This window comes from Chiloscyllium plagiosum, chromosome 2 (genome assembly GCF_004010195.1).
Source record: "Chiloscyllium plagiosum isolate BGI_BamShark_2017 chromosome 2, ASM401019v2, whole genome shotgun sequence".
Classification (NCBI taxonomy): Eukaryota; Metazoa; Chordata; class Chondrichthyes; order Orectolobiformes; family Hemiscylliidae; genus Chiloscyllium; species Chiloscyllium plagiosum.
The window spans coordinates 116,235,375-116,248,040 of record NC_057711.1 but is presented as its reverse complement, the minus strand read 5'-3'; the positions used below and the strand labels follow the sequence as shown (position 1 = coordinate 116,248,040).

General features: G+C 43.4%; 1 protein-coding gene across 2 annotated transcripts in view; it reads left to right on the top strand.

The window, feature by feature from the left end:
• fam189a2 (family with sequence similarity 189 member A2) overlaps positions 1-9,648 on the top strand; it is a 126,732-nt gene extending 117,084 nt beyond the window's left edge. The window contains exons 9-11 of one of the 2 annotated variants that reach the window (XM_043716843.1): positions 1,608-1,766; positions 6,579-6,868; positions 8,859-9,648. In XM_043716843.1, the coding sequence (XP_043572778.1) occupies positions 1,608-1,766; positions 6,579-6,868; positions 8,859-9,068 (659 nt within the window). In that variant the 3' untranslated portion in view covers positions 9,069-9,648. The remainder of the gene's footprint in view (positions 1-1,607; positions 1,767-6,578; positions 6,869-8,858) is intronic. The other variant, XM_043716853.1, reaches the window with a different exon arrangement.
• The last annotated feature ends 3,018 nt before the right edge of the window (positions 9,649-12,666 follow it).

Sequence of the window (12,666 nt, the reverse complement as noted above, 5' to 3'; positions counted from 1 at the left end):
GAAACCCTGTACAGCAGAGGAGGAGCCATTAGGCCCCAAGGTTTTCCACTTGTATCCAAATGTTTTTGAAATGTGTCAGGAGTTTTCATTTCTGCCACCCACCAAGGCAGCGAACTCCAGACAGCCACCCTCTGGATGAAAGAATTTCTCCTTAACTCCAGTCTAGTCCTTCAACCAATCACTTAGAACCTGGGGCCACTAGTTATTCACCTTTCTGTGAAGGGCAATAGGATCCTGCCTAATCCATTGTATGTCAACCCCGCTCAATTCTATATGTCTCAATTAAGTGTCTCTTCAGGCTCCTCTCGTCCAAAGAAAGCAACACCAGATGACTCAGTCTTTCCTCATGACAAAACCTCTCCTTCCCCGGCAACTTGCTTATAGATCTTCTTTGTACCGTCTTTATTGCAATCTTCTCTTCCTTCCTGTAATGTAATAATTCAATCAGCTTCCATGCTTCTGAAAAAAATGATTTACCCCATTTCAAATAATGTTCTCTCTTGTTTGATATTCATCCTAAATGTTACATCATTCTCAGCTCAGCATGGGAGTTTCTGTCAGTCCTGCTATTGAGCAGCTGTCTGGAAGTGGGATGAGGTCTACCAAGATTGATCTACCCTCTCATATCACTCTCCCCACACCCATCCCAGTTCTCGATAAACCAGTTATCATAGAGTCATAGAGATGTACAGCATGGAAACAGACCCTTTGGTCCAACCTGTCCACGCCGACCAGATATCCCAACCCAATCTAGTCCCACCTGCCAGCACCCGGTCCATATCCCTCCAAACCCTTCCTATTCATATACCTCATCCAAATGCCTCTTAAATGTTGCAATTGTACCAGCCTCCACCACTTCCTCTGTGTGTGAAAAAGTTGCCCCGTAGGTCACTTTTATATCTTTCCCCTCTCACCCTAAACCTATGCCTTCTAATTCTGGACTCCCTGACCCCAGGGAAAAGGCTTTGTCCATTTACCCTATCCATACCCTTCATAATTTTGTAAACCTCTATAAGGTCACCCCTCAGCCTCCGATGCTCCAGGGAAAACAGACCCAACCTGTTCAGCCTCTCCCTGTAGCTCAGATCCTCCAACCCTGGCAACATCCTTGTAAATCTTTTCTGAACTCTTTCAAGTTCCACAACATCTTTCCGATAGGAAGAAGACCAGAATTGCACACAATATTCCAACAGTGGCCTAACCAATGTCCTTAGTCCTGCCCTTCATAGTAATAAACTCTTGGCACATCCCAAAGTGTCTTTAAGCCCACAAAGAAGTGTAGTTACTACAATAATGTAGGAAACATAACAGCTAATGTGTGCACAAGATTTCACACATTCATAATAAATTAGTAACTAATCTACTTTAATGGTACTGGGTGAAGGGTAAATTTTGGCTCAGTGACCGTGGAGTCTTTAATATCCACCAGAGAGGAATCTTGGTTTAAAATCTCATGCAGCTTCATCAGGTTTAACTTTGTGCTGAGGTTTGGTTCCATGACCTCTGACTCGGGGTGAGACTAAGCTATGACTTAAAGGAGAATTGGGTCTGGGGTTAGTTTTCGACTATAACTACAGAAGGTGATTATTTCTTGCGTTACTTTGCAGAGAACAATCCTCCGGGGGGCGCTCTCAGTGACCCGCTGCAGTTATGCATTGTGCACCCACCGCGGAGCAGACACTCTGGAACAGAATGCAGCAAGTCGAGCAGGTCAGGGCTGAGCGGATCAAACAGCGACCCACTGCTTCAAGAATTAGTTATAGAAGGTAACAAATAAGTATCCAAAATGGTATACTTGTTCTTGAGGGGAACGGCTGCAGGGGGTCCCTGCACTGGTTGCTTCCTCCCAGTCCCCCTCACTGTCACCCATCTATCTGCCATCTTTGGAGTTACTACTTCCCTAAAGCTCCGATCTATGACCCCCTCTGCCTCCCGAATGATCCTAAGTTCATCCAACTCCAGCTCCAGTTCCCTAACACGGTCTTGGAGGGGCTGGAGATGGGTGCACTTCCTGCAAGTGTTTTCAGCATCGACGTCCATGGCATCCCTCACCTCAAACATGTTGCAAGAGGAACATTGCACTGCCTTCACTGCCATCCCTCTGAAAGTAACCTTTTGTAAAACAAAAACTGGGTCTAAAGAATACAACAAGCAAAATGCAGCACTTACCTACTTACCACAACGGGTCTTATTATTTAGGTTAGAGGAGGAGGGTGGGTGGGAGACACTACCTCTGTAGTGCCTCGGGTTCTTCTCCTGCGCGCTTTTAAAGGGAAAAAAACCTACCCGGCTGCCCCTCTGGTCTTCGTCACTTCCCCCTGCTGCTCCCGCTCTTTCTGTAAAAAGAGAAAAAAAACACCGCTGCCCGCTACCGGTAAGTAATTTTAAAACAAACTGTCTTACCTTAGCTGCTGCTCGCTGCTGGTGCTTTGAAAATTGTAGAACCTTGGTGAGATTACACATGCAGTACTGGTCTCCATTTTAGGAGAAAGTGAGGACTCCTCTTGCTGAAGGGCTTATGCTCGAAACATCGACTCTCCTGCTCCCCAGATGCTGTCTGACCGGCTGTGCTTTTCCAGCATCCCACTCTAATCTTGACTATGATCTCCAGCATCTGCAGTCCTCACTTTCACCTTGGTCCATATCCCTCCATTCCTTGCATATTCATGTGCTTATCTAAAGGTCCCTTGAACACCCCTGTTGTATCTGCCTCCACCTCCTCTGGCTGTATGTTCCAGACTCCTACCACTCTGTGTAAAAAAACTTTCCCCATATATTTCCTTTTGAACTGTCCCCCTTTCACCTTAAACGCATGGCCCTTAGTTTTAGACATTTCAACTCTGGGCACTTTGGAAGGAACCAAACGCAAACACAAGAATGGTACTGTAATGGTGGACCCAAAATGATTGAAAAGATTGGGCTTTTTTCTCCAGAAAAGCAAAGAAGAAAGGGTGACATGATAGTGGTCTTTAAAATAGTTAGAAGTGTAAGGCACCAGGAGCTTGTTACCAGTTTGGGCAGGACCTGAACTGAGTCTATCTGTGCAGAGGTCATTGCTAATAAACCCAACAGGAAACTCAGGAGCAACTCCTTTACACACTGCTGGTGAGAAGGTGGAGCTCCCTGCTGTAGGAAATAGATGAGGTGAATAATGTATTTAAAGGGAAGCTGGATAAAGACATGAGGGAGAAAGGAACAGAAGGTGATGTTAATAGGATGAGATGATTGGGCATGGAGGGATGGTTGAGTGGAGCATAAAAGCCAGCATGGATTAGAGAGAATGCTGACCTGTTTCTGTGCAGGTTACGATGTTGGGCATGTTATTGCCAGATTCCAGATATCGTGATTTGGCTCAAGTAGATTGAAGAATGTGGTTTCACATAGATTAGATTCCCTACAGTGTGGAAACAGGCCCTTTGGCCTAACCAGTCCACACCGACCCTCCAAAGAGTAACCCACCCAGACCCATTTCCCTCTGACTAATGCACCTAACACTACGGGCAATTTAGCATGGCCAGTCCACCTGACCTGCACATCTTTGGACTGTGGGAGGAAACCAGAGCACCCGGCGGAAACCGACCCAGACACTGGGAGAATGTGCAAACTCCACACAGGCAGTCACCCAAGGCTTGAATTGAACCTGGGTCCCTGGCATTGTGAGGCTGCAGTGCTAACCATTATGCCATCGTGCCACCCTTTTGCACATGCACTTGATTCAAAGAAGCAAAGCTCTCCACTTGGTGATTGCACCTCTCCCTGGAGGTTTTTGAATAACAGCAGGAACATATGGAGAGTGAAAAAACATCATAATCTCAACATCAAATGTTTTTTCCCCTTTTCTCTTGAACATTTACATGGAAATTTCAGAATCTTGCTATTGGTGGATGACTACCTTATTTGCATGCACCTGCATTGCGTTGGCTAGTCAATCAGGTGTTTGGTCTTACCTGAGCTCAAGGATTTAGATTCCTCCAGTCTAAGGATTGCTGGGAAATGGGAGCTGTTTTTTCCAGCAGTGAGACTCAGGGCAGGATTGAACTTGGTGGAAGTGGATGGTAGTACAGTTACTGGTAACACATGAGCAGGAGAGATGGTGAGATGTGCCGGTGAGTGAGCAGAAGCACAGAAGGCATGAAGGGGTTAATAGTGTAGCGTGTGAGGTGAATGAGAGCATTGAGTGGACATGATGCTTGCATTGTAGGAGTTATCTATTAATGTTGGTTAGACCTGTGTGGAGTGGCAGGGATAGAGTGAATGAAAGCTCTGTCAGTGAAAGGTAGACTAGAGAAATAGTGGCATTTACACTGACAGGGCACTGTCCATTTTGTATTAGGTGCAGAAGTACATTTGATCTCATGGACATTGTTAAAGACTAACATTTTAGCTACAGGCTCTAAATGCTCAGAAAATCTCCTAACCATCTCTGTCCAATTCCAGTTCAAGTTGCAGTATCATGATGTTGATGCATGATCAGAAATGTGCTCCTTGAAAGGACGGAAGCTGATTTAATAATGATTTTCAAAAGTTTTAAAGGGAAGAACCTTTCCAGGCTTTGAATAATGTGGGCTATGTGAGAGCATCAGGGAAATTGCGTAAGGTATCAAATCTTGATATCAAGACTGAAAAGTTGCGTGTTCATAATGAGGTCCTGGACATTGAGACAAGACTCTCACCACTGAGATGTGAGAGGGCCATTAACAGGGATTATCACACATTCTCACCCTCACTATTACTTCGTTATGCTTTGACAGTGCATATTAATGAGGACTATCAGCATTGGACCAGTTAGGTAGATTCAAGGTTACAGAAGATGGGAGATGAGGAGGATCGGAGATGCAGGTGAGCATTGGAAAAATCATTTGTAGAATTAACAAGGGCATGGATGAGGGTTTCAGCAGATGAACTGAGGTAGGTAGGCAATGTTATGAAGATGGAAATGGTTTGAGTGATGGTGGGAAACTACAGGGCTGCAAGGTTAGCACACGTGTTGAAGATTGCAAACAGCCTGGTTCACTTTCTGCTACTGGTTTTCCCCTTTCGAGACAGACTGAGGTCATGTATTGTCACAAGCTGCGAATCTGACCCATGAGATTGAGATCCAGGAAACTAATATTTTTCAGGTTTATGGCTGCTATCTGAAACCTGAGATTAGGTTACGACCTTGAAATTACTTCCTCGTATCTTATTAATAAAATACATTTTCATTTCATGCAAGGGCTTTGGTTTCACGTTTCTTTCTTTCCCTGTAGCGAGAGTTTGCAATGTTACCATTGTCACTTTATCCCAGTTTCTTGAAGATTGGAAATGACTGACATCCTATGTGAATGTGCACGGTTTACCCAGTCTCTGTACCTGCCGAAATAAATTCTGTTCTAAACTGGTGAAGCCTCAAATTTGAAATTCTCAACCTTGTTTTGAAATCATTCCATTTTTTCAGCTTGCCAAACCAAGCCCCATACCAACCCCTCACCACCCCTAGCCCCATATACCTCTCTACTTCTTTCAGATAAAATCCACCTCTTGGTCTGAATCTGTCCTAATCTTTCCTTATGTGACTTCTGTATGCTCCTCTGAAGCACCTTGGGCTGTTTTATGACATCTAAAATATCCTATAAATGCAAGTTATTGTTGACTAATATCTAATTTGGCGGGACAAGTTCACCTTGATAATTATGACAAGTTCACCTTTCTCATGTTTAGAGGTTTGTACAGACGTCCAAACCCTGATGAACAGCCCACCACTCTGATGGGGCAGCCTGATGATTTTGGTTGCTTGTAGGTTGACTTTCAACTTACCCCCAATGTGAAACAAATGCCCCCTATTGGAAAGTAATGGATCCTTTCCCAGAGGACCATCTTTTACCTCTCCTCAGGCCTGTCCTGGACCTGACAGGGGGTTAGACACAGCCTAAGCATGTACCCTTTGCCCACACATTGCTCCGAATTCTTGTGTCAGCCTAGAAATGACCTGAGATATGTTTTCAAAGATCTGCACTTTGTGGGAAGTGCACAAAATGCAGATAGCAATAAATTATTTTCTCAAGATTGCAAACTGTAATTCAGGAAGTTTGAACTACTGATTTTCTGTTGCCAACTGCTCCCATCCATGCCCAACATTGACAGTTGACCTGTTAATGTCCACTTCCTGCCCCACCAAATGTGACGTGGTCAGAGTCTTCATAATCAATTGGATTTCAATTCCCTGGTGATATTCTTCAGCCCCAGTCATTTGTCTTTGGGTCTTGGTGACAAATTTTCATTTTCTGGACACTCCAGAGCAATTCTGGAGGAATGGGAGCACTCATGACTACCTTAGGCCATAAGATATAAGGACTGAAACAGGCCATTTCTGTTTCAGGCATCTGTTCTGCCATTCAATGAGATCGTGGCTGCTTCTCCCTGCTTTCCAAGTCACATTTGGGTTGCAGCTTGCATGGGGTTAACACTAACAAACCTAGGTTGTCCTCAGCTCCTGGCTTCTCCCTTTCTACCTGCAGCATCCATTTTGATACCCGCTGCCCTCTTTTTGGTTTGCACCGTCTCTCTCATTCTCACAAAATTCTTTCCGTTTTACTCAGAGTTGGTGGTGAGCTGCGAAGCAGCGACGCAAACAGACGAGAGGCCGGACATGCAGGTTGTGACCCTGCGCAGGGGTCACAGGTCAGGAACTCCCAGGTCGAGGCCCAGGTCACTGGTGGATTACAGCAGCTACAGAGACACCAAGTTACTGGTTGCGAGCTTCTTGGAGCACTCGTCATGCACTATGACCCCGGAAGTGCAGGAACTTGTGGAAAATATTCGATCAGTGTTGCAGTCTGATGAGGAACACATGGAGGAGGCAGTGGCAAGTGCTAACATACTCGATCAGGTAAGGGACAATCATTGCAACTGCGTTTTGGTTCTCACTGTCTCTGGGATGCTACATCTATATATCAAAGAGGATCAATCAGGCTATGAAGGATTCCAATGCATACTGTTAGATTGGCAGGTGATTTGGGAAATTTCCTATGAGGAAAGGTCGAGCAGGTTGGACGTACTCACTGGAGTTCAGAAGAATGAGAAATGACCGTATTGAAGCTTAAGCTTCAGAGGTGGGGGGCTTGACAGGGATGTTGCTGAGAGGATGTTTCCTCTTGGGAATGAACCTGGAACTAGTTTCAAATCCTTTCAATGTACGTGTCGCCCATTTGAGACCGAGATTAGGAGAATTTGTTTTCCCCATCAAGGGCAGTAGGTCTTTGGAACTCATTTCCAGAGACAGCACTGGGGAGTGGATCTTCGAATATATTCAAGACGGAGGGAGACAGATTGTTGATTTGTAAGTGAGTCAAGGTTTTGGGGGCAGACAGGAAAAGTGAACTTTAGGTCACATCAAATCAGTGATTACCTTGTTGAATGGCGGAGAAAGATCAAGGAGCTAACGGTCATCTCCTGCTTCTAATTTCTTACATTTATTATGAGAAAAATGAAAAGAAAAATAGCAAGAATTTGAGAGTTAAATAAACCCAAACAATGGAGCTGAAATCCAGCTGATATTCCCAATGCAGTACTGAGGCAATAGTACACTGCCAGAGGTGTGCTCTTTTGGACGAGACATTACATAGAGATCATATATGCCCCTTAAGTAGACATTAAAGGACTCATCATACCACTGAGAGAAGGATAATGACCTGCTCTGTCCTGTGAAATTCTATGTACAACATATTTTTCTTCCATTGGATACTCCCCAGGGATTGTGGCTTTACATGTGCGCTATCGATGGTATCGGTTTGTAATGCGCCAGGTTATTAACATGGATAAGAATTTCAAAAACGATGAAGTAATTGAGAATTAGGAGTCAATGAACGAGGGAATTTTTACATATTTTTAAAGTAACTTCAGAACAACCGAATGAATGTTTCAGGGCAGTGACCTTTCACCTCGAATTAGACCCCCACCTAGAATAATCTGCCCAGTTCTGGGTACCAGACATTAAAAACGCTGCAAAGGCCTAAAGTGTGCGAAGGAATTAATTAGAATGGTGAGAGACTCCAGCATGTGGAGTGACTAGAGAAACTCCAGGCTGTTTTCCTTAGAACCGAAAAGGTTAAGGGGATAGTCAATCGACACATTCCAAACGCTGAAGAGTTCTAAAAAAAGAGTAATAAGGAGAAATTTGTTTCTAGGGCAGGAGGATAAGTAACCAGAGGGCACAGCCTTCAGGTAATGAGTAAAAGAACTAAGTTTATATACACAATTTAAAAGAAATTGTTCATAGAATCTGGGAATCACTGGCTAGGCCAGCATTTCTTGCCCATCACTAATTGCCCAGAGGGCAGCTAAGAATCAACCACATTGCTGTGGATTTGGGATCACATTTAGGTTAGACCAGGTCAGGATGGCAGTTTCCTTTTCTAAAGGGCATTAGTGAGCCAGATGGGTTTTTACTATGGTCACCATTACCCTAAGGTTTTATTCAGGATTTTTATTGAATTCAAATTTCACCATCTACCACGATGGGATCCAAACCCATGTACTCTCAGAATGTTAACTTGGGGGTTCTGGAGTTCTAGTCCAGTGACAATACCACTGTCTCCACAGATTCAACAGTAAACTTTAAAAGGAATTCAGATAAATATGTAAGGGGGACAAAATTGCAGGGCCATGCGCAATTGACCAAGAGTAGAGTGGAACTAATTGACACCTGTACTGACTCTTTTGAAAGATATGATTGGTCTCTTTTAATACAACATCATTCAGTAATTCTCAGGAATGTTCCACACAATATGTGTAATCTCACTTCTGCTTCATTCTGGAGAGGGAACTGCTGAGTGCAACTTGACCACCCGGACTTTACCTGTGTTTTTCTTTTTGGATAGGCGATTATTGGCAGCTCCGAACACAACATCTCAAACAGGGAGACACCCCAGACGCAGGGCCATGCACAACTGCTGCATCTGCAGAGCTGCGGCGATCTGAGCACATTTGCCAGCACGGAGTCAGAATCAGGAGACGGAAGCAGCGAGCACAAAAGCCATCAGGAGAGACCTCACAGTCTGGTCGGTGTGATGCAAGAGACTGTGCTTTAAACATACAGGACTACTCAAAGTGCAATTCGAGCCAGGACACAGCTTCAAAATGCCAGTAACTAATATTGCCTGGGAGGGAACTAGTTTAAAGATGGGAGTGCAATATGAGGAAACACTGACATAGAATCATACTTAACATATGGGAGAACCAAGTACAATATGCAAGTGTAACTTATTCAGCGATAAACTGCTCAAAATGCACTTAGTTCAATGGGAGATAGTGAAAGTTGCCCTTTAAGACTCCTCATCTCAAGTTCCTGGTCAGTGAACAACGCCAATGACTCTCGAAACTGCCCAGGTTCATTAAAGCAAAATCTACTTCTGTTCCTGCTCCTTAAGCCTCATCATGTCAAAGGGCACTTTATTTGAAACAGAAAATGAGGAATTGCTAGGTCCAGCAAGGTAGCATGATGACTGGTTTAACACTGATGGTTTTCCTTTGTATCTTTTATTGCTCTGAATAATTACATGTCCTTTGCATTTTGTAGTACTGTTTTGTTTAAAATTTTAACAAATGAATTAACAGGTTTGTAATCTTTAATGTTATATATGTATAGAGAAAAATATAGATTATATATAAAAAAACTGCAACTATTCCTATTCTATTTAGATTGTCACACAACGCACTATTATATAAACATCTCCCACACTCATTAATCTACTTTGGAAAATTCTAGGTGACTGGAAATTGCACTGAAGCGCGTGTCTGATCTTGCCCAACAATGAAGAAAAATTGCCAGTGGCCCTGCTGAAACTTTGTTACTTAAATATATTGTTTCTAGATGTGATGTTGTATACCATGGGAAGCAATCTTGTCCTTGAGTTTTGTGGAGCGGGACATGACCAATGACTTGAGCACAGAATTCTAAGCTGCCACTCCGGTGCAGTACTGAGGGAGTACTGAACTGCTGGAGGTCCTGCCTTTGAAATGATATGTTAAGCTAAGGCCCTGTGTGTCCTTTCAGTTGGATGTCAAAAAAATCCCCATTATTGCCATTCTCGAACAAGAGCATTCACCTGAACTTTCTGTCCAGTATTTACCTCTTGCTTAGAAACCATCAACAACTAGTCGAAACTTGGTATCTGCAAACTACCTACCACCTTTCCGACAACAGTAACTACAGTTCATTCACTGTTAATGCCTGAGGATGTCCTGAGGTCAAGAAAAGGTGCTACACAAATGCTGATAAGAGAACATATTGAATGGGTTGTGACAGGTCTAGCAAAGAGAAGGTTAAGGCTATGAAATGGTTTGGAGAGTGCAGTTGGGAAGGACACTAATACTACATGCTCTTTCTTACCTTAAAGGGAAAGATAGAAGTGTGTAATTGCACTGAAAGCAGAACCTGTGTGAAGCAACACTTTATGTTTATCCCCTACACGCCCATTTTTCATACATCTCTGTACATGCAGGTTAAGTATCAACTTGTAAATTCTTCTAACACAGAGCACTCACTGAAGGAGAGAGAAAGATTCCTGGGCAGCCTTGGAGTTTCTGGCAGCTGGCAAGAACATTGGGTCGTGATCGATGATCATGATCGATAGTTCCACCTGCATGTTAGTCTGGAGCTGTCTGCCACAGTAACACTCACTCCTTTTTTGTGTGTGTGTGTGTGTGGGGAGGGGGGGGGGGGGGCAGGGAGGAAAAAAGAGAGAGAGAGAGAGATCTACTCAGATTGAGAGAGATGTTCGGTGTCTAGGAGGGCTTTTTGCTCAGAGTGTGGGGAAGAGTAGTTAGTTTGGTTGGTGGGTGTGGGAGGGGCTGTAGTTTGTGGAGGAATGGGGGAGGTTTGTCCAGTTGATTGGATGGCCACGTAGATCAGATTAGTGTTAATTGCATAGATTTTGATCCCAATCTAGCTAGGCCGGGTGTAGGACCTGCATCCTTGCTTTGTGTGTGGCAGAAAATTAGGCATTATGAGTTGGACTTGAAGGAAAGAAAGATAATGTATGACACATGGCAGTATTCAGTTTTAAACATGCCTCAAGAAAACTTGTCTGTCTGTGTCAATAGGATTTTTCTTTCTAGCACATGGGGAGAAAATGATGGCATCCTGGTGATGTTACAGGACTGGTGATCTGGAGAACCAGGATAGTGCTGGTTTGGATGGAAAATCCATCAAAGCAGTCGGTATAATTTAAAGTCAATGAGTAATAAATCAACTATTATAAAAACCTATCTAGTCCAAATCTATCTCCTTCAAGGAAAGAAATCTCCCAATTCTGAATTGGTCTGGCCTATCTGTGACTCGAAACCCACAGCAACATGGTTAACTCTGAGACAGCCCTGTAAACTACTCCGTTTAAGGGCAAAAAGGATGGCTGCCCTTAACAGTGATGCTGATACCACACGAAGAAATAAAAAAAAACTTTCAACATTTGAATGTGGGACTATGCTTTCTTATCAATGGACAACTTCCTTTCTGTCAATCTTTGACACTGACTCGAAGAACAGTGTAGTAACTACTTACACTAACAGTCTCCAACTGCATACTTTGTGTGTTTGTTTTCTGACCGTGACTAGATCCATCCAGGACTGCCCATTAAGCTCAGAGTTTCCAGTAATGGCAATAGTGAAGTGAGGCTCTTCGGAAAGTTAATAAACAGTGGTGCCAACATGGTCCATATATTTCATTTGTACAAAACAAAGTTATTATGGGCAAGAAGCTGATAAGGATGTGAAGTGTTGAGACCACATCAAATGGTTGAGTAAGTGAACCATAGAATCCCTACAGTGTGGAAAGATGCCATTCAGCCCAACAACTTTACACCAACCCTCGGAACATCATCGCATTCAGACCATAACCTTCACCCTATGCCTATGACCCCTCATTTACAACGGCCAATCCGCCTAACTTGCACACCTTTGGACTGGAGCACCCAGAGGAAAACGACACAGACACAGAAAATGTGCAAACTTCAGACAGTCAGCCAGTCAAGGCTGGGATTGAACCCATCTGCTTGGTGCTGTGAGGCAGCAGTGCTAATCACTGTACCACTGAGATGCCTAGAGTCTAAATACCTTCAGGGGGCAGCTGGATTAACACACTGGGGAAGAGAAAGGAAAAGATAGGAGGGGATGAAGAGAGTTGGAATGAGATTTATAAGCATTCACACAGACCAATTGGCCTCTGCCGCACCTTAGATTTGTCTGTGAAATGGATGAATTTGCACATTTAACTCGGTCTTTCAATCATGTTGATGTGCTTAGATTCCATTTCCATAATCATTACTGAAATGAGACAATTACTGTAGCTATGGAAACATGCAATCAATCTTTAATCTAATCTATTTGGTTAGATCGGATTCTTCCCAATAAATTAGGTTAAATTATTTACAAGGATGGTTACATACTCTTCAAAGTATACAGGCAGTGGCTGAAAAAGACAGGGGAATCAAAGTTACTGGCATAGATAGTTAATACAAACTGAGCAAACGATTGTTTAAAATCCTGCGTCAGCAAGTCAATCTATGACTGAAAATCAGATTGTTGTAAATAGATAAAAGGGGCCATATTTTCATGTATATATATAACTGGATTGGGAAGAAATTGATTGAATCTAGTTTTTCTCTATGTCAAACATTTGCTTCAGATGGT